At 44.8% G+C, this 26,426-nt stretch overlaps 1 protein-coding gene across 2 annotated transcripts in view; it reads left to right on the top strand.

Annotated features, from left to right (window-relative positions):
• LOC126981549 (FAD-dependent oxidoreductase domain-containing protein 2-like) overlaps positions 1 to 25,927 on the top strand; it is a 33,526-nt gene extending 7,599 nt beyond the window's left edge. Inside the window, exons 2-11 of one of the 2 annotated variants that reach the window (XM_050832807.1) lie at positions 6,484 to 6,650; positions 9,300 to 9,463; positions 10,949 to 11,085; positions 12,873 to 12,987; positions 13,332 to 13,486; positions 14,149 to 14,275; positions 17,621 to 17,784; positions 21,033 to 21,198; positions 21,957 to 22,195; positions 24,573 to 25,927. In XM_050832807.1, the coding sequence (XP_050688764.1) occupies positions 6,484 to 6,650; positions 9,300 to 9,463; positions 10,949 to 11,085; positions 12,873 to 12,987; positions 13,332 to 13,486; positions 14,149 to 14,275; positions 17,621 to 17,784; positions 21,033 to 21,198; positions 21,957 to 22,195; positions 24,573 to 24,958 (1,820 nt within the window). In that variant the 3' untranslated portion in view covers positions 24,959 to 25,927. Of the gene's footprint in view, positions 1 to 6,483; positions 6,651 to 9,299; positions 9,464 to 10,948; positions 11,086 to 12,872; positions 12,988 to 13,331; positions 13,487 to 14,145; positions 14,276 to 17,620; positions 17,785 to 21,032; positions 21,199 to 21,956; positions 22,196 to 24,572 lie in introns of both variants that reach the window. The other variant, XM_050832806.1, reaches the window with a different exon arrangement.
• Positions 25,928 to 26,426: the final 499 nt, after the last annotated feature.

The raw sequence follows: 26,426 nt of genomic DNA, 5'->3' as shown, positions 1-26,426 counted from the left end.
TCTTTAAGTTGTTTTCTATATTCCTTACAATCATTCAGCTTCTCATTTTCCTTCCTTTCCTCCGTTTATCCCTACCTCATACCTCTTCTTTACCTTAATTTCTTTTTTTTTTCCTCTTTTCTACCTGTCAATCCTCTCTTTCTCATCTCCCTTCCCTTTTTCCACAGCCTCTTACCTCACATCATCTTCTTTAACTCTCATTTTCTTCCCTTTCCTTCATTTATCCCTTCCTCACACCTCTTCCTCACCTGTATTTCTCTTTTTTTCCTCTTTTCTACCTGTTAATCCTCACTATCTCACCTTCCTTCCCTTTTTCCACCGACTCTTCCCTCACATTATCTTTTTTTTTAGCTCATTTTCTTTCCTTTTCTCCATCTATCCCTACCTCACACCTCTTCTTTACCTTAATTTCTTTTTTTTCCTCTTTTCTACCTGTCGATCCTCTCTTTCTCATCTCCCTTCTCTTTTTCCACAGCCTCTTACCTCACATCATCTTCTTTAACTCTCATTTTCTTCCCTTTCCTTCATTTATCCCTTCCTCACACCTCTTCCTCACCTGTATTTATCTTTTTTTTCCTCTTTTCTACCTGTTAATCCTCACTATCTCACCTTCCTTCCCTTTTTCCACAGCCTCTTACCTCACATCATCTTCTTTAACTCTCATTTTCTTCCCTTTCCTTCATTTATCCCTTCCTCACACCTCTTCCTCACCTGTATTTCTCTTTTTTTTTCCTCTTTTCTACCTGTTAATCCTCACTATCTCACCTTCCTTCCCTTTTACCACCGACTTTTACCTCACATAATATCTTCTTTAACTTTATTTCTCCTTCCTCTGTCATTTTTTCCTTGCCCTCCAACCCTTGAAATTAAGTTTAGGTCTTCAGGGGGAGATAGCGAACGACAGGGGAGGCGAGAAAGAAGAGAAAAGAGTACTAGGAAAAGGGCAGAGAAGGAGCACTGGGAGGAGAGTTAATTAGGAGAAGTATCATTAGAATATTACACCCGAATTATACTAAAAAAAAAAAGTATACCGGTGAAGCGAACGAGAAAGAAAGCGAGAAAAAAAGAGAAAAGCGTATGAAGTGAAGAAACAGAAGAAACAGCTGGAGGAGAATAATTAGGAAGAGAAAGAAGAGAATGAGTAAGTAGAGGAGAAATAGAGGAAATACCAGGAGGAGAATAATTAGAAGGAGAAACCGAGAAAGAAGAAGAAAATGTTGGAGGAGGAGAAATAGAAGAAGCAAGAGGAGGAGAATAATTAAGAGGAGAAAGGGAGAAGAGAAAGCGTAGAAAAAGGAGAAATAGAAGAAATACCAGGAGGAGAATAATTAGAAGGAGAAACCGAGAAAGAAGAAGAAAATGTAAGAGGAGGAGAAATAGAAGAACCAAGTGGAGGAGAAAAATTAGGAGGAGAAAGAGGGAAGAGAAAGCGTAGGAAGAGAAGAAATAGAAGAGCATCTGGAGGAGAGTAATTAGGAGGAGAATGAAGAAAAAGCGTAGGAAGAGGAGAAATGGAACAAGCAACGAGAGAAGAACAATAAGGAGGAGAAGGAAGAGAAGGCGTAGGAAGAGGAGAAATAGAAGGAGCATAAAGAGGAGAACAATAAGGAGAAGAAGGAAGAGGAGAAATAGAAGAAGTAACAGGAGGAGAATAATTAGGAGGAGAAAGCAAGAAGAGAAACGTAGGAAGAGGAGAAATAGAAAGCAAGAAGAGAAAGCGTAGGAAGAGGAGAAATAGAAGAAGCAACAAGAGAAGAACAATAAGAAGAAGGAGGAGAAGGCGTAGGAAGAGGAGAAATAGAAAAAGCATAAGGAGGAGAAAAATAAGGAGAAGAAGGAAGAGAAAGATTAGGAAGAGGAGAAATAGAGGAAACACAAGGAGAAGGAGAATAACTAGCAAGAGAATTATTATAGCATTACACCTGAAGCAAATTATATAAAAAAAACTTGTATACAGGCGTAGGTGTCGTGTAATGAGGTAAAATTGCTATTAGGTCCGTGATGAGTATGAAAAACAAGGTCTTTCTTGGTAATGAATTATATGAATTTTGCACTGTGAGAGGGGAGAGAAGGGGAGAGGGGAAGAGAGGGAGTCAGGGAGGGGATGACAGGTAAGACTTAGAAGGGAGAGGAGAGAGAAAGATTAGAGGAAGGGAAGGGATAAAAGGTAAAAGGGAGAGAGGGAAGGATGATTAGAGGGCACGAGAAGAGAAATGGAGGAAGTGGAAGATAAGAGGTAGAAGGGACAGGTGAGGAGGGGAAAGGACAAGAGGAGAAAGAGAGAGAGAAGAGGAAGGGAGGGGATGGAGAGGTGAGAGACACGAGAGTAAAGATGCATGCAGTTTGAATAAGGATAAAAAAGACCAAAGGAAGAGGGGAGAGGGGAAAGGATGAGGAGAGGGGAAGAGAGGGAGGGAGTGGAGGATAAGGCATGAGAGGTGAGAGACACGAGAGCACAGATGCACGCAGTTTGAATAAGGATAAAAAAGACCAAAGGAAGAGGGGAGAGGGGAAAGGATGAGGAGAGAGGAAGGGAGGGAGTGGAAGATAAGGGATGAGTGGTGAGGAAGGGAACTATAGATACACGTGCTTGGAAGGAAGATATAAAAGAACAAGACTCCTCCTCCTCCTCCTCCTCCTCCTCCTCCTACGACTGTTCTTTAGCAAACTAGCGAGCAGGAAAGGGACGTGAGAGATGAGAATAGGATAACACTAATGAGGAGGAGGAGGAGGAGGAGGAACAGGAGGAGGAACAGGAGGAGTTAAGAAGCAGGTACAAAAATAGAAGAATGATTGTCGGAAAAAGGGTTACAGTGAAAAAAAAATATAGAGGAATGGAGAGAGAGAGAGAGAGAGAGAGAGAGAGAGAAGAGGGATGAAAGCAAGAGACAGGAGGAGGTGGAGAGGTTAGCAGGAAGGGCTGAAGAGATCACAGAGAGGAATGAAAGAGATGAGTCTAGTAGGAAGAAAATAGCTCAGCGTGTGTGTGTGTGTGTGGGGGGGGGGGGGGAGTAAGGGCGTGGGTGGGTATTTGTGTGCTTAGAAAAAAAAACATATATAGGACAGGAAGCAGGATTCTCTCTCTCTCTCTCTCTCTCTCTCTCTCTCTCTCTCTCTCTCTCTCGCGCTCTCTCTGTCTCTCTCTCTCTCTCTCTCTCTCTCTCTCTGCCTTTCCCTTTCTCTCGTTCTCCTTACCTGTCTTACCTCATTTCTTCCTTATCCTATAATTGACGGACTCGCTGTAATTAACTTGTGGCAGGTGTCTTGAAGGGGAAGATTAAGACGGAGCACGTGCGGTAGTATCTCGAATTATATCATCTTTTATCTTTCTTTCATTCTTCTCGGTTTCTTTTCTTTCCGTTTCCTCTGCGCCGCCGGTTCCCCGAAGGAGTCATTTGTCCGCGTCCTGTTATAAAGCTATTTTTGGGCGTTCATCTTTCTCCTTGCGCGTGTGGAATGGCAATAAGCTACGGTTGAGAGAGAGAGAGAGAGAGAGAGAGAGAGAGAGAGAGAGAGAGAGACAGACAGACAGACAGACAGACAGACAGAGAGATAGAGATAACGCAAGCAGGATAGTGGGAGCTCAGAGGCGCCTCATGCATGGCCGCCGTTCCATACAGTATAGATAGACACTAACCCGCTGGGAGGATCACTGATTAATCTCGCGCCTAGTTGATCTATTTAAATGAATGCTCTCATTAATTATCAAGTAAGCGCTATTAGTCTGTGGCTCTCAGTCTGTCCCTTAGTAGCCCGCAGTCGGTGCCCCTGTGTGGCACTGTCACTTTGTGGCACTCACTTTATGGGACTCTGTCACTGTATGGCACTGTCTGTCATAGGGGCATTGCCTCCCACTTAGTGACACTTGTTTGTGTCTATTTTTGGCACTGTCACTTCTTGGCACCCTGTCATCTTATGGCGCACTGTTACATCGTGGCACTGTGTCACTATGGTTCTCTCTCTCACTCTACGGCACCGTGTCTCAGTCTTTGGCACTGTCATATTTTTTTGTTCGTCTGTGCCACTATTGATAACATTTTTGCAACGAAAGTCAGTGACATTGTGGCATCGCGCCTCAAGGCCGCGTCGGAGCGCCCCGCCTACACACGCGCCGTCCGTCAGGCCACGCCACACGTTGACTGCCTTGCCCGGCTGTACCATGATGCGGAGGCCAAGGGCAGCCCCACACGCCACGATCTGCTGTGGCTCTGCCAACGTTTCGCCCGCCGAGGAGGGCGGACCGGAGTGTGCAAGGCCAGTTATATGTACACATCTGCTAAATACATACAAAATACTGATCACGGACTACACGACCCTTCTGCATTAAAACAGCAACGAATGGGTGACTTTGCCTCAGTTGAATATAAATAGACGTTGGTTGAGGGCTGTCCTAGAACACTAATAATTATTAATAGCACGAAGCTCAGATCCGGCCCGCTCTGAGTCACGCGCCGGGCCGGCCGATCAGCTGATACACTATCTCCATCGTCAAGAGTGCACATCCGTTTCCTTAAGACAGTGAAATTTTGAGAGAGAGAGAGAGAGAGAGAGAGACCATACCGAAATATGAACACCAAAATAGCTAAACGTGGTGTATTGCTAAGTCCTCTCTAAAAGCAGTTTTCTTTTATTTACCCTGGCTGGCTATTTGTAAGGGTGACTTCAAAGTTTACCTACTCCACCTTCTTCTTCTTCGTGGGATTTACCCCCTAAATAGGGGGAACGGGCCTTTGTCTTACGACGGCCCGTCGCAGGGGGGAACCCGCCGCTGGCGTGCGGCGGGTATAGGGACGCCTCCGCCGCCGCCACAGCCACGGGTAATAGCCGGCGAGCAGCGACGGAGGCACGGGCTCTCTGGGCAGGGGCCCAGCTGACACCCGTAGCGGTACTCGTGCGAGCAGCCGACTGGTCGACTTGACCGCGGAGGGGTGGCCCAAAGCGAGGATGACCCCACGGGTTAACTTCGCCTCCGTAGAAGGGCCACCCGGCTGCTCGCCCGAGGAGTGCTGGCGTTCCACTGTCTCCACCTTGAGATTGTGTTCCTTATCTTAAGCCACTTTTATTTTTTTTCTTAGAACGACAAACCTACATATTCTGATAAAGTAATACTGTGATAATATACATATTTTCACACGCAAGACATCTGCATGAATTATATGTTGCTTTATAGTGCTGGAGAGGCAGATAGACATACAGACAGGCAGGCAAGAAGGTAGATAGACAGGCAGACAGACAGGCAGACAGATAAGCAGACAAACAGAGAGACAGGTAGGCAGACAGGCAAGCAAGCATTAAGGCAGACAAACAGGTAAAGAGACAGAGTCAGACAAATAATAGACAGTGAGATTGACAGACGGATGGGCAGAGAGAGAGAGAGAGAGAGAGAGAGAGAGATTAAGGAGGTAATACTGTAATGAATGAGGTGTGGGTGGAGGCTTGGGGGGGGGGGAGGTAAGATGGTGCAGGCAAGGAAGAGTACAAAGGAGGAGGATAATCAAGAGGAGATGCAGCCAACTTCAGCCTGCTCCTCTTGACTTCCTCTTGTTTTCATTTTTTTCTTTACTTTTTATTAAGTATTTTCTTTTATTCTGGTATTTTCTCGTGTAGTTAATGTGTCTGTTATCTTTATTTATCTATCTGTCTATCATGTAATATCTATCTATCTATCATTTCTTCTTTCTTACTTATTTCTTTTTGCATATAATTGGTTTGTTGTTTTAAGACACTAAATAATAAAAGAAAGAAGAGCTCAGTCCATGCCTTCCACTCACCTCGGAGACTGTAAATACAAAAACAAAACACAACTAGGAAGAAATCAATATATCAACACAACTATGGAGTCCTAATCTCTCTCATCTCCTTACACCCTCCTCAGCTACCTCCACACACCCCCACCACCTCGCTCACCGCTTTCCTTGTTTTCTTCCACCACCACCTCGCTCTCCGCATCCCTGCCTCTCCACGTAACAGGCAGCTTCTCCACCTCTCCACCACCATTACCACCACCTCGCTCCCTGTCTCCCTTCACGTAATATGCAGTATCTTCACTTCACCCCCGCCACCACCTCCTCGCTCACCCCTTCCCTGTCTCTCCATTCATGTAACAGGCAGCTTCTCCACCTCTCCACCACCATCACACCACTCCCCCCCCCCTCTCCTTCGTATGTCAGTATTCTCCCTCTCTCCTCCCCCCCACCACCTCCTCGCTTACCCTCTCCCTGTTTCTCCATTCATGTAACAGGCAGCTTCACACCTCTCCGCTACTTCCAACATCCCTCTCACTACTTCCCCATCTCTTCCCTCACTGGCAGCTTCTTCACCTCTCTCCCCACCCCCACCACCACTACCTCGCTCACCCCTTCCCTGTCTCTCCATTCATGTAACAGGCAGCTTCTTCACCTTTCTCCCTCACCCCTTCCCTGTCTCCCCTCCTCTCCCTTCCACCACTTCGCTCACCACCTCTCCGTCTCTCTCCCCTCGCAGGCAGCTTCTTCACGGAGTACCCTCGCCACCGCCGCCTCATCAGCATCAACAAGAGGCACACGGGCAGCACCAACGCGGAGTTCAACATGAGGCACGATTGGAACTCCCTCCTCTCGCACGACCCTTCGCTCCTCTTCAGACACTTCTCCTCCGAGTTCTTCCCCGATGTGAGGAGAGATAGATAGATAGCTAGAGAGAGAGAGAGAGAGAGAGAGAGAGAGAGACTATTGACTGTAATATTTTCGCTGCAATCTCTATATATTTTGAGCGTTGTAGATACATTTGATGACTGTTTGCATGTTTTCCCTTCTCTGTTATCTCTGTGTTTGTTGGTGTTTGATGGATTTGACGTCTGTGTGTTTGGTCTTCGCTGCTACCTCTTATTTTTGGGGGGTGGGGCGATATGGTTGGTATGGTTAACTATTGCATGGTTTTTGTTACAGCCTCTCTTTTTGGGGGGTGGAGGTATGGGGAGATACAGTAAATATGATGACTAGCTGTTTGTATGTTAGTCACCGCTGCTGTATTTGGGGTGTAAGGTATATCACAGTCTAAAATATTGATAGACAGGGAGAAACAGATTGGATGATTATTTGCATGGTTTTCGTTACAGACTCTTTTTATGGGTGGGGGGGTCGGGGTATGGGGAGGTACAGTAAATATGATGACTAGCTGTTTGTATGTTAGTCACCGCTGCTGTATTTGGGGTGGAAGGTATATCACAGTCTAAAAATATTGATAGAGAGAGAAACAGATTGGATGATTGGCATGGTTTTCGTTACAGCCTCTTTTTTTGGGTGGGGGGGTCGGGGTATGGGGAGATACAGTAAATATGATGACTAGCTGTTTGTATGTTAGCCACCGCTGCTGTATTTGGGGTGGAAGGTATATCACAGTCTAAAAATATTGATAGACAGAGAGAAACAGATTGGATGATTGGCATGGTTTTCGTTACAGCCTCTTTTTTGGGTGGGGGGGTCGGGGTATGGGGAGGTACAGTAAATATGATGACTAGCTGTTTGTATGTTAGTCATCGCTCCTGTATTTGGGGTGGAAGATATTTCACAGTCTAAGGGTATCAGGACACCTCTCCTCCCGAAACTGATTTCTCTATATGGCCACTCTACTCTATTTAGGATCAGTAAGTAGCGGGCTTTTGTTTCATATTGTTTTCTTTTCTTTTACGCCCTTGCACTGTCACCTCTGCTGTAAAAAAATAAATTGATAGACTGAGGGATAGATTGGACGATTATTTGCATGGTGTTCGTCGTTGTTGCTTGACCTGTCTCTAATACATGGGCAGTTTGCTTCCCTTTTCCACGGAGCTTATATTGTAGTTTTCGGACCGTCTGAGTTTCTTTTGTCTGTTTTTCCCTCGCGCCTCCTCCCGAAATTTACCTCTCTTTCGGCCACCTCTTTTGATTCTTTATTTTTCAGAGCAGCGAGCAGCGGGCTTTTTTATTATTGTTTCCTTTTTTTGTGCCTTTGAGCTGCCTCCTTTGTTGTAAAAAAAGAATCTATTGAAGAGTTTTACGCCCACATGAGGTTCTGTTTGTGTTCCTTTGTGTGTCTTGGTATCTATAGAGAAGTTTTGGACCGAAGGAGTTTATGTTTGCCTCTGTGTTTATGTGCTTTGCCATCTATAGAGTTTAGCGGCCACGTGAGTCTGCGTTTGTCTATTATTTGTGTATCTCAGTATTTATAGAAGAGTTTCATGGCCGTAGGAGTTTATGTTCGTGACTATATTTGCGTCTTCATCCGAGTGTCTTTCCTGAATCTAATGCACTTTTGGTTTTAGCCCCGTCAAAATGCCCCGTCCCACCCCAGAAGCCCCCAGTCCTGTTTGTGATGAGTGTTTGTGTCTGTGTTTGTGTTTCTCTGTTTGTCCTGCCTGAATCAACTGCACCTTAAAATTTAGCCTTGTTACTGCAGGTGCCCCGTCCAGCCCCGCCCCACCCAAGGAAGTTCCCTGTCCTGTTTGTAATGTGTGTTTGTGTCTGTGTTTGTGTATCCTCGTTTTTACTGCCTGAATATATTGCACCTTTATTTTTAGCCCCGTCAACACTCCGCTCCCCGCCCCAGAAACCCCCAGCCCTGTTTGTGATGAGTGTTTGTGTCTGTGTTTCCGTTTTAATTCATGTTTTCTTCCTGAACCTCCAGCAACATAAGCTTAATATTTAGCCCCGTCAACATACCCTGCCCCGTCCCACCAGAAGCCCCTAGCCCTGTTTGTGATGAGTGTTTGTGTCTGTGTTTCCGTTTTCCTTCATGTTTTCTTCCTGAACCTCCTGCAACATAAGCTTAAAATTTAACCCCCTCAACATACCCTGCCCCGTCCAACCCCAGCCAGCTCCCTACCTCGCCACAGTCTTCAGCAGCGTTACCAAATTATCGTACTCAGCCACTCAGCACATCGTATTTTCCGGTTTCTAACGTACAGCTTTCGCAAACAGACACCAATGAATAATGATTTTAACGATAACTTTAACTGGAATTTCGTTATCTGTGTGGGTAGAAAAGTTTTGGGGCCTGGAACTGATAATCGCGATGTTTTATGTACGATAAGTTGGCAACGCTGGTCTTCAGTCTCCGTCCCAGGGTTGCCAAATTATCGTACTCATCGCTTTGCATTTTCGTTGTTTCCGACCGATAACTATAGCAAAAAACACAAACCTCAATAAATAAGTTTTAATGCTAACTTTGATGATTTTCTGTCGTTATTTGTGTAGGTACGAGAGTTTGAGGCTTAAAAATGATAAATACGTTGTGGTGAATACGATAATCTGGCAACGCTGCTCCGTCCTCTTCCCCTGCAGGCCGACGCTATGGTGCGGTACCTCGGGGAGTTCGCGGGGCGTCTGGGGCTGCGGGTGAGGCACAACACGGCGGTGCGGGAGCTGCGGCGACACCCCGAGACTGCGGCGCATCCCCTGGGCCACTTCAGCCTCAGGGACCAACACGGCAGACGCTACTCGTGCGGGTGTGTGTAGGGAAGGGGGGGGAGAGGTAGACAGGTAGATAGGTAGGTAGATATTAGTGCCGGTAGCAATGAATGTTTGTGTGTATAGATAAGTAGGCAGGTAGAAGGTAGGTAGGTAGGTAGGTGGGTAGGTAGACAGGTAGATAGGTAGATAATAGGGTCCAGAGCAATGAGTGTGTGTAGGTAAGTAGGTGGGTAGGTAGGCAGGTAGATAGGTAGATAATAGGGTCCAGAGCAATGAATGTGTGTGTAGGTAGGTAGGTGGGTAGGTGGGTAGGTGGGTAGGTAGGCAGGTAGATAGGTAGATAATAGGGTCCAGAGCAATGAATGTGTGTGTAGGTAAGTAGGTGGGTAGGTAGACAGGTAGATAGGTAGATAATAGGGTCCAGAGCAATGAATGTGTGTGTAGGTAAGTAGGTGGGTAGGTAGACAGGTAGATAGGTAGATAATAGGGCCCAGAGCAATGAATGTGGGTGTAAGTAGGTGGGTAGGTAGACAGGTAGATAGGTAGATAATAGGGTCCAGAGCAATGAATGTGTGTGTAGGTAAGTAGGTGGGTAGGTAGACAGGTAGATAGGTAGATAATAGGGTCCAGAGCAATGAATGTGTGTGTAGGTAAGTAGGTGGGTAGGAGGTGGGTAGGTAGACAGGTAGGTAGGTATCTTAAGTTGGTATCAGGGTCCGTAGCAACGAATACAAGTTGGATCAATTGAGCTTCAAGAAGATAGACAAAGAAATTCCAAGGGTTTAGGGGGATAAGGGGAGATATTTATGGGTCCAGTGGTTAAGTGGAGCAAATCAAGCAGGTATGTTGATAGTGCAAACGCCTTAACGGTTGGGCAAGCAGATGGGCAAATTTTCCGTGGATCTTCAGTCAAACCATGCACGATTTCCGCTGGCGTGGTTCTCATATTTCCGTGGTTTTCTGACGTGTCCACGATCTTCCAAAGCTACGGTAGACTTCACGACGGTTTTACTCACAATCAGCAGCAGCAATAACAAGAAACAAATGAGAACCACGCAGCGGAAATCGTGGTTTGACTGAAGATCCACGGAAAATTTGCCCAGTGTAATAGTCCCTCAGAGTGCAAGTAAAGATCGACCGCCCCTTGTAAGTGCATATATCGCTGTGTACTATTAGGCCACAGGAGGTGTTCAAGAGTACCTCACTACTATCCTCATCAACTTTACCATCACCATTCCTGCAGTAGGTACCTCTCTTTCAACTCCCTCGTCTCCTTCTCTTCCATCTCTTATTATTCATCCTGTTACTTCCTCGCCCACTCCTGTTCATCTTCCTCCTCCTCCATCTCCTCCACTATCATTCTTCTTCCTACTTCCTAACCTCCTCCTTCAGCCCCTCACCACATGTAAACTAGTCCAAACACGCATCAGCATCTGGTCTCCTCCTCCTCCTCCTCCCTTCCCTTGTCTTCCTCCATTCCCTCACACCACAACAAACCCCTCCTCCTCTTCTCCCTCCAGGACGGTGGTGGTGGCTACGGGCATAAGCGTCCCCAGCATCCCCACCTTCCCCGGCGCCCACTTCGCCCTGGGCTACGAGGCGCTGCCCATCGACCCGGCCTTCTACGAGGGAAAGAAAGTGCTTATCCTCGGAAGGGGTGAGTGAGTGCTTTTTGGGGGATGAGGGATGGTCCATGTTTTCTGTTTGTTTTTGTTTTGCTGGTGTTGGTAATACTGTTTTGGTTTCCTGTTGGCGTCTTATTGTTTTTTTGGCAGGGGAGAGCGTTGTGTGTTGAATTTACGGGTTTTTTTTTATATTTAATTCTTATATTTTATTTTCGCATCGATACATACTTATTTTTTTTATTTCTCTGTGTCTATATTTCGTTTTATTTCCGTATACATATATTGATACATACATACATAACATACATAACATACATACATACATTACATACATGCATACATACATAACTCACATATCACAAATACTTTATAGTGGAAGCTCAACCTATTCTTCCCTCCCTATCATCATCCTCTCTCTCTCTCTCTCTCTCTCTCTCTCTCTCTCTCTCTCTCTCTCTCTCTCTCTCTCTCTCTCTCTCTCTCTCTCTCTCTCTCTCTACCCCTCCTTCCTCTCACTCTCTCTTTTCCTTTCCCCTCTCCTTCCCTCCCTCTCCCCCTCTTTGGAATCACACAAAAGCGGGAGTCTCAGAGATATTCCAAACGTTTTCACATGAAGATTTTGGTATTCCTTGCATTCTTATCGCCGTGAGAGAAGCAACAGGAGCTGACGCATTCCAGAGGTCCGGAATCTGCTCTGAATGTAACAGTTTGATTGAATAGTGAATAGCAATTAATGATGATGATGATAATAAGTGTTAAAAGACGGTATTAATAGTGTATGAATCGTGTATCAGTAGTATAGAAAGTCAATCCACACACACACACACACACACACACACACACACACACACACACACACTATAATTCCATCCCTCACCTCACGCTTCCTCTCAGGTGTATTCCGAGCACCTGACGACTACCTGAAGGGGTGCATAAGTGGGCCAAGGTCACGAGAGAGAGAGAGAGAGAGAGAGAGAGAGAGAGAGAGAGAGAGAGAGAGAGAGAGAGAGAGAGAGAGAGAGAGAGAGAGAGAGAGAGAGAGAGAGAGAGAGAGAGAGAGAGAGAGAGAGAGAGAGAGAGAGAGAGAGAGAGAGAGAGAGAGAGAGAGAGCACTTTATCTGGATCACATAAACAAAACCCGCAAAATCAGACGTCATGGACAGGTGTGTGGCGCTAATAAGGCACGATAGAGGCAGGTGAGGGGAGGGGGGAGAGGGTTGGGGAAGAGGGGGAGGGTTGAGGTGCCAGGTGACAAAGATGCTCCAGTAAGACCTTTTTTTTTTTTTGTGGGGGGGGGGGTTGCTGATGCTATCGGCGGGGACGGTTTTGATCTCTGAAAAACCTACTTTTTGGAACTCTTCATGACTAGCCTAGACACATTGTAGTCTAGAAGTTGGGATATTTGCCGTTTTTTACTAGGCTTTATCGCGAGAGCAAGGTTCCCTCTCTTATAATAGCTATCGTGCACTAGTCATGAAGGGTTCCCAAAAAAAGGGTTGCTGGTGAGATTAGTATTGTTTAAAGGCGTTTGGAGGTGTCCTTGAAGGTTTTTAGGTTGTCTGTGGGGCTGTGAAGGCATTAATGGGGCTTTAAAAGTGTCTGCAGTGGTTTAAACATCGCCTTTATGGGTTGTAAAGGAGTATGTGGTTGTTTGTGAGTCTGTGAAAGCTTTAGTGGTGTTTCATAAATTCATATGTGTTTCCGGTGGTTTGAAAAGTGTCTGTGTGGTTTTCTTTTCATTTCGTCCCCTTTCCTGATTCCTCCTCTTTATATCCTACCTGGCTTGTGAGGTAATGAGCTCTCGTCTTTGCTCGGGCAGGTAACGCGGCCTTCGAGACAGCCAGCGCCATCTACGAGGCCACCGACTACGTCCATATGGTGTCCCGAAGCAGGGCTCGATTCTCCTTTAACACGCACTACGTCGGTGATCTCAGGTATGCTGCTACTACTACTACTACTACTACTACTACTACTACTACTACTACTACTACAACTACTACTACTACTACTACTACTACTACTTCTACTACTACTACTACTACTACTACTACTACTACTACTACTACTACTACTACTACTACTACTACTACTACTACTACTACTACTACTACTACTACTACTACTACTACTACTACTACTACTACTACTACTACTACTACTACTACTACTACTACTACTACTACTACTACTACTACTCCTCCTCCTCCTACTACTACTACTACTACTACTACTACTACTACTACTACTACTACTACTATTATCACTACCTCCCTCACAGAGCCATCAACAACGACCTCATCGACACGTACCAACTGAAGTCGCTGGACGGCCTCCTGGAAGCCTCCGTTGAGGACATGATGCTGCAGAGACGCAAGGGCAAGATTTTCGTCGAGTTTGCGAACGACGAGTACCAGAAATCACAAGACGAAAAAGGTGAGGTCAAGAGATAGATAGAGGGATGGATGGATTGAGAGAGGGAAGGAGGCATTGATTGATAGATAGGAAGATTGAATGAGTAATTAATTGATTTATTATCTGATATACTAGACAGATAGATGGATACATAAATATAGATAGATAGATCCACAGATAGATAAATACATAGATAGATAGATAGAGGCATTGGTAAGTAGATAGATAGGTAGATAGAGTGAGAGAGTTTTTCATTTCTGTAAGTCCTTTGAATAACTGTTCGTAATGCAAAGATTTATTAAGAAGGAATGGTTGAGGAAGGGAATCGGATCGTGTGTATATATGCTTCTATGCTTATCTGTAGGTTTAAAGGGTCGTTTTACAAGACATTTCGCCGCCCAAGAACACCTACTTGACAAGGCTTTCGTAGGAGTTGTTTGCATTTCCAGGAGTAGTTTCATGACCCTGGTGTTAGTTTGACCCTTCCTCTGTACCGTGAACCTAAGGAAACACTCATTAGAACCCGACTGACCCCCTGTTTAACCTTTTAGAAATTGTTAATGTGATAAGCTTATATTACCAACCTAAGAGTTTTTAGTTTGCATATTCTATCTCTAAATGAATGTCTGTCTGTCTGTCCCTCTGCCCCCCTCCACCCCTCCACCCCCCCAACCCCGCAGCAGTCGAGGAGGCGTCAAAGATGCAAAGAGTCACCCCCGACACCCCGTACGACAACTTCTGTTTCCGCGGAGGCTACGATATCGTCCTCCGCTGCCTCGGCTTCAAGTTTGACTTCTCTATTTTTCACAAGTACGTCTGTTTTTGTTATTGTTACTACTTCTACTACTACCACTACAACTGTCTACCTGTCTATCAATATTTTTGTTATTATTAATGTTGTTATCATGCCCTCCTCTTCCTCCTCCTCCTCATCATCATCATCATCCTCATCCTCTTCACGGCTTGTCCCTTCCTCTCCTCCTCCTCCCCCTCTTCCTCCTCCTCATCATCATCATCATCCTCATCCTCTTCACGGCTTGTCCCCCTTCCTCTCCTCCTCCTCCTCCCCCTCTTCCTCCTCCTCATCATCATCATCATCCTCATCCTCTTCACGGCTTGTCCCCCTTCCTCTCCTCCTCCTCATCATCATCATCATCCTCATCCTCTTCACGGCTTGTCCCTTCCTCTCCTCCTCCTCCCCCTCTTCCTCCTCCTCATCATCATCTCTTGTCATCCTCCACCACCACCACAATTCCCCATACCCTGTAACATATCCTCCCTTCCACCACCACCATACATACCACCATACATACATGCACTGGGGGGGTTCCACTCACACAGCTCTTCTGGACAGAGTGGGTCTAAGGCTCTTGGTCTCATCAGCTCTCCTCCTCTTACTGATAGTCTTCTACCTTTTAAATTCCGGCGCCATGTTGCCTCTCTTTCTGTCCTCTATCGGTATTTTCATGCTGACTGCTCTTCTGAACTTGCTAACTGCATGCCTCCCCCCCTCCCGTGGCCTCGCCACACACGACTTTCTACTCAAGCTCATCCATATACTGTTCAAACCCCTTATGCAAGAGTTAACCAGCATCTTCACTCTTTCATCCCTTACGCTGGTAAACTCTGGAACAATCTTCCTTCATATGTATTTCCTCCTGCCTACGACTTGAGCTCTTTCAAGAGGAGGGTATCAGGACACCTCTCCTCCCGAAATTGACTTCTCTTTCGGCCACTCCTCTACAATCTTTTTAGGGGCAGTAAGTAGCGGGCTTTTTTTCATTATTGTTTTTTTTAAGCCTTTAATCTGTCTCCTTTGCTGTAAAAAAAAAAAAACACAACTCCCCATTCCCTGTAGCATATCCTCCCTTTCACCACCATCACCACCACCACTACTGTAACTATCTGGAACCTCCCTTTACTATACTTTCACACGACTTCTGCATGCCACGAAAAACACGAGAAATCAATCCAGACCCGGAAAGGGTTTTACTGGCCCCGGGGGTCGAACCAGCGACCGGCGAAATAGGAAAGCCACTCCTTAACCAGTCATCCAAAGAGGTACCCCATTGGCGGAGTTTAGGAGGCTCTCTGCAGAAGGGCGGGTCACTTTTTTTTCTTTTTTTTTACAACAAAGTAGACAGCTCAAGGGCACCCAAAAAAGTAAACAATAATAAAAAAAAAAAGCCCGCATACATACATACTACACTATCATCATCACCATCATCAGCAGCATCACTGTTGCCACTCGCAGGTGTAGCCCCGGCGGTTTCAAGGTGTGCTCCTGAAGCCAGACAGGTGAGGCGGCGAGGAGGCACCGAAGCCCGTAAGGTGTGGGCGGTGCGGACAGGTGTGCAAATGAGCGTGTGGAGTATTGCTTTCCTCCCCCGGCCTGGGATGGTGCTGATGACGGTTAACCCCTTGACTGTGGATTTCCTACCAGAAGACACCACCAAGCTACAGGAGTGGAACAAAAAGTGGCTGCTACAATTCAATGAAGAAAAATATAAAGTCCTGGATTTGGAAGCGGATATCCAGCACACCAATACCACATGGAAAACACTCCACTATCCACCACAGAGGCAGAGAAAGACCTGGGACTATATTTTACCAGGCTACCAGTGAAGGCAAAATCCGTGGCAATCGCAGCGGACGGGTTAAAGGGGCTATCACACTAGGCAAATTTTCCGTGGATCTTCAGTCAAACCACGATTTCCGCTAGCGTGGTTTTCATGTTTCCGTGGTTTTCTGACGTGTCCATGATCTTCCAAAGCTACGGTAGATTTCCCTGAAGGACGACGGTATTACTCATCATCATCATCAGCAATAATAAGAAACAAATGAGAACCACGCTAGCGGAAATCATGGTGTGACTGAAGATCCACGGAAAATCTTCCCAGTGTAACAGCCCCTCAAGGGAACAGACCGGACCGAGGGCTAAACGAAAAACTTACCCGTATATAAGAACATAAGAACGTAAGGAGTCTGCAAGAGCCGGTCGTGTGCCACCTGGAAAGAAAACTTATGAAGGTGTAAAAAGGAATCTTATTTGCATCCATGAATGTCGCTATTCCCATTTTGATCGGAGCAGTGTGTCGTTGCTGTGTTAGGTGGGAGGACAAGTTTGGGTGTTTCTACAATGATCAGCGAAGTACAGAGAGACAAATGAAAAAAAAGAACAGGAACAAAAATAAACAAGAACTAGAAGATATTAAATTAACATGATAACGGTACAATTACGATTTGCTACCCATGCTTTACCTTATGTTGTTGCTGCCAGGTAGGAGGACAAGTTTGAGTGTTCCTACAATGATCAGCGAAGTACAGAGAGACAAATGAAAAAAAAGACTAAGAACAAGAAGAAAAATAAACAAAAACTAGAAGATATTCGATATTGACCAATCTTTCGGCAACTCCTCTAAGTCTTTTTAGGAGCAGTGCGTAGCGGGCTTTTTTTTAACATTTGCTACCTTTTTTTATGCCCTTGAACTGACTCCTCTGCTGTAAGAATAAATAAATAAATACAAATAAATAAATAAAAGTACAATTACGATTTGCCACCCATTCTTTACCTTATTCCCATTCTCCTTCCCTCAGTCCCATTCCAAACACACATCCCTCCGCCCCTTACGTTCTTATGTTCAATAATAAAAACAAAACAAGTAACACGAAAAAAACATATAATAGGCCAATTAGTCTATCTTCCTATCTATCTATCTCTATCTATCTCTGTCTATCTTTTATATCCATCTATGTAACTCTTTACCTAAGTAACACGAAAAAACAAATAATAGGCCAATTAGTCTATCTTCCTATCTATCTATCTCTATCTACCTCTGTCTATCTCTATCTGCCTTTTATATCCATCTATGTAACTCCCTACTTAAGTAACACGAAAAAACAAATGATAGGCCAATTAGTCTATCTTCCTATCTATCTATCTATCTATCTCTGTCTATCTCTATCTGCCTCTTATATCCACCTATGTAACTGCCTATTTCCTCCATCAATAATTATCTTCAGTGTATGAAAAACAAAACGAGTAACACGAAAAACTGAAAATAGATCAACTACTTCATCTGTATCCATCTATATGTCTGTCTATCTATCAAAGTGTATATCTCTTATCTATCTATGTATCTATCCCTCCCCCAGCACCACCCAGGCCGGCCCCTCCGCGAAGAAGCCGAAGTTCCCCGCGATCAAGCACACCTTCGAGTCCCAGAGTGTGCCGGGGCTCTACTTTGCCGGCACCGCCACGCACTCGCTCGACTACCGCAAGTCCGCCGGGGGCTTCATCCACGGCTTCAGATACACAGGTGGGCTGGGTGTGCGTGCGTGGAACAGGGGATTCTCTTTAAGTTCAGTCAGCCGAGGAGAGATGCTTGAAAAGTTTAACCAGCACATACCTGGAGATTAAGGACTACAGGTATGTGCTAGTTATATTTAAGAGCATTCCCGCCTACTCCAGCCCCAGCCACCACCAATACAATGTCACCTGTTGGAATGTCTACCAGTGCCAGGGTGGGGGAGGGAGTATAGGATTGGTTGGGTATCAGGACACCTCTCCTCCCGAAATCGACCTATCTTTCGGCCACTCTAACTCTTTATAGGAGCAGTGAGTAGCGGGCTTTTTTTTCATATTTGTTTCCTTTTTTATGCCCTTGAACTGACTCCTCTGCTGTAAAAAAAGAAGAATGCGTGGATGAAGCAGGGGATTGAAGGCTATACTACGTGTGGTTATATTTAGATACGATTTCCGCCCATGCCATCCTTGCCACCATAACACAAAGTCACCTGTTCCACTGTCTTCCACTGCCGGGGTTGGGGAGGGAGCATAGAGTGGTTGGGTGTGTGGATGAAGCTGTGGATTAAAAGGATTATACTATGTGCAGGTTGAATTTAAATACATTCCCGCCCATGCCCATATGAGAGCAACAGTTAGCGGGCTTTTTTTATATCTTCTTTTTGTTGCCCTTGAGTTGTAAAAAAGAAAAGCCACCTGTTCCATCTACCTTTGATTCGAGTGTATTGGGTTGGTTTGTGGACTGGACAAGGATGAACACACATGCGTATACCATAATATTTTCCATCTTCTTCCCCTCCCTCCTTCCCATCCTTCTTCACCTACGTATACCATAATCTTTTCTCTTCCATCTTCCTCCCTTCCCTCCTTCCCATCCTTCTTCACCTACGTATACCATAATCTTTTCTCTTCCATCTTCCTCCCCTCCCTCCTTCCCATCCTTCTTCATCTAAGTATACCATAATCTTTTCTCTTCCATCTTCCTCCCCTCCCTCCTTCCCATCCTTCTTCATCTAAGTATACCATAATCTTTTCTCTTCCATCTTCCTCCCCTCCCTCCTTCCCACTCTTCTTCATCTAAGTATACCATAATCTTTTCTCTTCCATCTTCCTCCCCTCCCTCCTTCCCCTCCTTCTTCATCTAAGTATACAATAATCTTTTCTCTTCCATCTTCCTCCCCTCCCTCCTTCCCATCCTTCTTCATCTAAGTATACCATAATCTTTTCTCTTCCATCTTCCTCCCCTCCCTCCTTCCCATCCTTCTTCATCTAAGTATACCATAATCTTTTCTCTTCCATCTTCCTCCCCTCCCTCCTTCCCATCCTTCTTCATCTAAGTATACCATAATCTTTTCTCTTCCATCTTCCTCCCCTCCCTCCTTCCCACTCTTCTTCATCTAAGTATACCATAATCTTTTCTCTTTCATCTTCCTCCCTTCCCTCCTTCCCATCCCTCTTCATCTAAGTATACCATAATCTTTTCTCTTCCATCTTCCTCCCCTCCCTCCTTCCCATCCTTCTTCATCTAAGTATACCATAATCTTTTCTCTTCCATCTTCTTCCCCTCCCTCCTTCCCATCCTTCTTCATCTAAGTATACCATAATCTTTTCTCTTCCATCTTCCTCCCCTCCCTCCTTCCCACCCTTCTTCACCTACGTATACCATTAAGGAAGGAAGAAGGACTTATTTTCAAGCTAATATGAACAGACGAGGTGAAGGAGACGTTTAGTTAATGGAGGAAGGACTTACATTCGAAGCTAGTGTGAGTAGACAGAGGGAGTGTTCTTAACGGCATAGCGGTGGTGGAGTCTGGAGAGCCAAGGTCCCCTATAATAGAACTGAGCCCCTTCCTTCCCCATGAAATTCTGAGAAGGCAAAGGCAGCTCCAGTAAACGCAAATGAAGTATGGGATGCGTGCAGGTTGTGGTGTAGCTGAGGTGGGGTCTGGAAAGCCGAGGTGCCCTATTAAAGAAAAGCCCCTTCCTCCCCCGTGAAATTCTGGGAAAGCAAATGCATTTCCAGTAAAAGCAAATGAAGTATGGGATGCGTGTAGATAGTGGCGTAGTTAAGGTAGGGTCTGGAAAGTGAATGTTCCCTATAAAAATAAACTCAGCTCCTTCCTTCCCCTATAATAGAACTGAGCTCCTTCCTTCCCCGTGAAATTCTGAGAAAGCAAATGCACTTCCAGTAAAAGCAAATGAAGTATGGGATGCGTGTAGATAGTGGCGTAGTTAAGGTGGGGTATGGAAAGTGAATGTTCCCTATAAAAATAAACTGAGCCCCTTCCTCCCCCGTGAAATTCTGGGAAAGCAAATCCACTTCCAGTAATATCAAATGAATTATGGAAGCCGTGTAGATAGTGGCGTAGTTAAGGTGGGGTATGGAAAGCGTCAAAGCGAATATTCCCTATAAAAATAAACTGAGCTCCTTCCTTCCCCGTGAACTTCTGAGAAAGCAAAGTCATCCCCAATAAGGACGGATCAAGTATAGGAGGCGGGTGCTGGGGGTTGGATATCTATTGCCCCGTACAGAAAAATTGAGCACCTTCCTCCGTGTGCTCCCTTAGATAAAATTCTGAAAAAGGGAATGCACCCTCGGTAAGAACAGATGAAGTATAGGAGGCGTGTTGTTTTTGACGTAGGTAAGGTGGGGTCTGGATAGCTGCATGAGACCCCCAAGAGAAGAATGAAGGTCGTATTCTTAAACATTTCGGAGCCCAGGTACACGTATTTGACAAGGCTTTCGTAGGATATCCGGCTATTTCCATTGGTACTTTTATGACCCTGGTGGTAGTTCGACCTTTCTTCCGTACCATGAACCTAGGAAACACGTATTTGACAAGGCTTTCTTAGGACATCCGGGTATTTCCATTGGTACTTTCATGACCCTGGTGGTAGTTTGACCTTTCTTCCGTACCATGAACCTAGGAAACACATATTTGACAAGGCTTTCTTAGGACATCCGGGTATTTCCATTGGTACTTTCATGACCCTGGTGGTAGTTCGACCCTTCTTCTGTACCATGAACCTAGGAAACACATATTTGACAAGGCTTTCTTAGGACATCCGGGTATTTCCATTGGTACTTTCATGACCCTGGTGGTAGTTCGACCCTTTTTCTGTATCATGAACCTAACAAACACTAACTTACTGATCTCCTTTTTGGACTTTGAAATAGTTGATGTGCCGGTACCAATCTGAGCCTCCTCCACAATGAAAAAGGAAATCCACCTCCAGTAACGTGCTCTCCCTCGCCCCCAGTCCGCACGTTGCACCGCCTGCTGGAGTGGCGGCTGGAGGGGCGGCGCTGGCCCGTCTCCTCGCACGGGCTCCAGGACCTGATGACGGTGCTGGTGCGGCGCGTGAACGAAGCCTCGGGGACCTACCAGATGTTCGGGGAGCTCGCCGACGTGGTGCTCCTGAGAGAGTGAGTACACGAGGGAGAGATTTACATTGATTATTATTTACATAGATTTACATAGACACACATCCTATGGTCCAGAGTGTAGTTTGTCCGTTAAATCTAAAGGAAACCTCAATAAATGGCCATCAGGACTTTTCATTTCTGCCTTGCAAATATTAAGAGGGAAGAAGTAGCAGTCGAGTTTGTTTTGAAATGGAGAGAGAGAGAGAGAGAGAGAGAGAGAGAGAGAGAGAGAGAGAGAGAGAGAGAGAGAGAGAGAGAGAGAGAGGCAGACGCACGAACCTAATCTAAAATTTATTCTATGGAACTGCCTGCAGTGACAGACAGGGCAGGTGGCGCTGGCGCTGCCATACGTATACGGTCCATTAACATGAACTATTATAAACATATCTTCATTTCAACAACACCTGATTCTTATACTTAGGCTCAAGCCCATCCAGTGTGTAGCTTTGACGATAAGAGTACTTTTACGAATGTCTTTTACGGATTGACGAACCTATATCCCAACAGCACTCTTAACTATACCCTAACTAACCTGAGCCTCTTACTGATTAGCGAACGTAAATTATCAGCACTCCTAAACCTCTAACCTATAATCGCAATCTTCTTCTTCCTCCTCCTCTTCCTCCTCCTCCTCCTCTCCCTTCGTGGCTATTTCTGTCCCTTCACTCCTTTTTTATAGCTCTTTGACGGAATGGCGAACGTAACCTAAAACAGCACTTACCCTCAAACTTAACTAAGCTAAGTCCTGTTTTTCCCAGTGGCGGGCGGCGATTTGAGCTGCTTCAGGAGTTCCCGGTGCATCTCCTGGCCCAGCTGGAGGAACTGACGGGGCGTGAGGTCGGGGAGCTGGTCGTGGTGCTGATGGAATACGGCCCCGACTACTCCGGCCCCGACAAAGACACCTTCAGGACGGACAGGGCGATAGGCAACCCCGTCGAGGCACATCGGTCCAATTTCCTTCACCCCGTCCTCTACTACTTCAAGAGGCTCCCCACAGGTATGCCCTCAGTGACCCTCTTCCCCTTCATCCCCTTCTTCCTCCTCTTCCTCCTCCTCCTCCTCCTCCTCCTCCTCCTCCTCTCCTTCCTCGGCACCCCGGTTTAATTTCCTTCATCCCGTCCTCTACTACTTCAAGAGGCTCCCCACAGGTATGCCCTCAGTGACCCTCTTCCCCTTCATCCCCTTCTTCCTCCTCTTCCTCCTCCTCCTCTTCCTCCTCCTCCTCCCTCCCCCTTCTCATTCCCGTCATGCCAGGCTCTGTTTATTTCTTGATTAATTGATTTTCTTGACGAATTGATTGGTTGACTGACTGATTGACTTACTGATTGATTGATTAACTGATTGATTGATTGACTGATTGATTAACTGATTGATTATTTGAATGACCGACTGGCTGATTTGAGTGGTTTATTTCTTGGTTTGTTTATTGATTAATTATTTATTTGACTGACCGGGTGATATACTGACTGGCTAATTAACTGACTCGCTGATTAGTTGCTTGATTGCTTGACTGACTTACTGATTTTGAGTGATAGACTGACTTACTGATTTTGAGTGATAGACTGACTTACTGATTTTGAGTGATAGACTGACTTACTGATTTTGAGTGATAGACTGACTTACTGATTTTGAGTGATAGACTGACTTACTGATTTTGAGTGATAGACTGACTTACTGATTTTGAGTGATAGACTGACTTACTGATTTTGAGTGATAGACTGACTTACTGATTTTGAGTGATAGACTGACTTACTGATTTTGAGTGATAGACTGACTTACTGATTTTGAGTGATAGACTGACTTACTGATTAATTGACCGACTGACTGGAAGGTGACTCATTTTACCTCATCCATCCCGCTTCCACTTCGCGAGAACTTGACATCTCTTCCTTGAACGACGATGACCCAACACTTCTTAATCTGAACGTGATAACCTCAAAATGCTAGGAGGGAGGAACATCACTGATAACGCGTAAACAGTCACTATGCTCATAAAACTCCCCACACAACCTCTGCGAAAGCCTTACCTAGCGTTGGCAAATTATCGTACTCATCGCATTCCATTTTTGTAGTTTCTGACCAATAACAAATGCAAAAACAAATAAACAACATCAGTAAATAGGAGTTTTAACGCTAACTTCAATTTTCTGTCGTTATGTGTGTAGGTACGAGAGTTTGAGGCTTAAAAATAATAAAGACGATGTGGTGAATACGATAATCTGGCAACGCTGGGCCCTTACCGCATGTGGGCGTTTAAGATACCAAAGAAGTAGATAAGTTGAGTAATCTATTTTTCACATGCTATATCTTTATTCACTGCCGATTGCTCTTTCCTGCTTCCTGTACGATCGATTGAGCAGCTTCTTTCTCCTTCTGCCCATCAAGCTGCAAAGACAGTCAATAGTAGTAGTAGTGGGTGCCGTGGTTTTTTTTCATGCTATATCTTTATTCACTGCCGATTGCTCTTTCCTGTACGATCCGTTTGGCTAAAGAGCTTCTCCTTCACACTGCCACATCAAGCTGCAAAGACAGGATTCAGATATAGTATGATAACCTTTCAAATAGTAGCCCAGTAGGTGCCGTGGGTGTTATTTTTCACATGCTATACTTTATCTATTCACTGACCGTTTGCTCTTCCCTATACGATCCGTTTGGCTAAAGAGCTTCTCCTTCACACTGTCACATCAAGCTGCAAAGACAGGCATCCGATATAGTATGATAACCTTTCAAATAGTAGCCCAGTAGGTGCCGTGGGTGTTATTTTTCACATGCTATACTTTATCTATTCACTGGCCGTTTGCTCTTTCCTATACGATCCGTTTGGCTAAAGAGCTTCTCCTTCACACTGCCACATCAAGCTGCAAAGACAGGATTCAGATATAGTATGATAACCTTTCAAATAGCAGCCCTGTTGTTGGTGCCGTGGGTGTTACTTAATCGTTTTGTTGAAGATAGCGGTAATTGCTGACTATGCTGGTGATGGCCACAGAGGAGAGATGATAAAGAGATTAGGATACAGTGACGGAGGAGGAATAGTGGTGAAGGTAACGGCACTCACAGCACTGGTGATGGCTGAAGAAGCTGAGATGATGAACAAATGACGAAGCTGGTGACGTTTGCAGAAGCCGATATGATGAATAGATTAGGGATAGTTGTTATAGTAGTAGCAGTAGTAGTAGTAGCAGTAGTAGTAGTAGTAGTAGTAGTAGTAGATTGGTTATATAGAAGGTATGACGGTTACAGAATTCGAGATGATGAACAAATGACAATGCTGATGATGGTTGCGGAGGAAGAGATATACAGATTAAGAATTCTTGTTTAGAGGGTATTGCTAGTAATGGTAACCGCCCTGACAACCCTGGTGCTGGTTACAGAGGCCGAGATGATGAACAAATGGGCCAAGACTCCCCTGCCACGCCCCGCACGCATCCATCACATCATCGAGGACTTCCTGACGGACTGGACGGCGCAGCAAAGTCACATCCTCCCGCTGAGACGCTTCTTCGAGTTCATCTTGGGTACGGACCTCCGCCACTACTACGCCCACACCTGCCTCTCCCACGCCCTCACCACCGGCAGCTCCCCGCGCCTGTGTCACCTGGAGGCGGCACACAGCGTCTGGCCTTCCCACGGGTTGGTCAGGCAGCCCCTTGACGGCCGCAGCGGCACCCCGGAGTTCGCGTCTGATAGCAGCTTGCCCTCAGTGCTGCCCGTGTCCCCAGGAGCTGCCGCCCCCGCCCTCGCCTCCGCTACTTCGTGAGACTCTGAAGACGAATTGCCACCTCCCCCTCCTCCTCGTCCTCCTTGTCCTCGTCCTCTTCCCTCTTGTCCTCCTTCATCGTCATCATCATTTTATTTTTCTAACGTCTCCTCCTCTTCTTGTTCCTCTATTTCTTCTTTCTCTTCTTCTACTTCTTATTCTTATTCTTCTTATTCTTCTTCTCGTTCGGAGTCAGAGAGCATACCGTGAGCGTGTGTGTGTGTGTGTGTGTGTGTGTGTGTGTTTATCTTTTCTCACTTTTGCCTTCCCTTCTTGTCCTGCTACACACACACACACACACACACACACACAATGTATATCAAGTATCGTGCAGTTTGAGAGAGAGAGAGAGAGAGAGAGAGAGAGAGAGAGAGAGAGAGAGAGAGAGAGAGAGAGTTGGGGGGGGGGGGGGTGTCATTGGGATTTAATTGTCACGCTCCCACTCCCTTCTATTACTTAAAAGGCAGAGGCTTCGTTCTTACTCCAGCTGAGACTATTTTTTTTATAATGGGTACAAGCCAGCCAGCCAGACCGTTATGCCACACGATACAATACTGGGCCCTCATCATTCCCTCCCTGGTGGTGATTCTCATCTTTGTTACTTCCTTTAGAATGTTACAGCCTAGCCTTAAGAGATATGTTTTATAGAGCTTTTCTTCTCTGTTTTTATTTGCAACATTACTCAGATTTTATTTTATTTTTGTCATGGTCAATAATAGTAGTAGTTTGGTATGTTTTGTCACGGCTCATACTTATTATTATTATAGTATTTTATTTTGCTATGACAGTTATGCAATATTTTATGATTATTATAGTAGTATTTTATTTTGTTATGACAGTTATGCAATATTTTATGATTATTATAGTATTTTATTTTGTTATGACAGTTATGCAATATTTTATGATTATTATAGTATTTTATTTTGCTATGACAGTTATGCAATATTTTATGATTATTATAGTATTTTATTTTGTTATGACAGTTATGCAATATTTTATGATTAGTACAGTATTTTATTTGTAATATTTTATGATTATTATAGTATTTTATTTTGCTATGACAATTATGCAATATTTTATGATTATTATAGTATTTTATTTTGTTATGACAGTTATGCAATATTTTATGATTATTATAGTATTTTATTTTGCTATGACAATTATGCAATATTTTATGATTATTATAGTATTTTATTTTGCTATGACAATTATGCAATATTTTATGATTATTATGGTATTTTATTTTGCTATGATAGTTATGCAATATTTTATGATTATAGTATTTTATTTTGCTATGACAGTTATGCAATATTTTAACACACACACACACACACACACACACACACACACACACACACACACACACACACACACACACACAGGCATTAGTTTTATTATGCCTTTACAGTTACCTCGTTCTGTTGTGTTATGACGTAAACTATTTTTGTTATGTTTAGAAATATGTTTT

The sequence above is a fragment of the Eriocheir sinensis genome, chromosome 48, assembly GCF_024679095.1.
Source record: "Eriocheir sinensis breed Jianghai 21 chromosome 48, ASM2467909v1, whole genome shotgun sequence".
Classification (NCBI taxonomy): domain Eukaryota; kingdom Metazoa; phylum Arthropoda; class Malacostraca; order Decapoda; family Varunidae; genus Eriocheir; species Eriocheir sinensis.
Note: the sequence above shows the minus strand (reverse complement) of the source record. Positions and strands in the feature narration are given on the sequence as shown.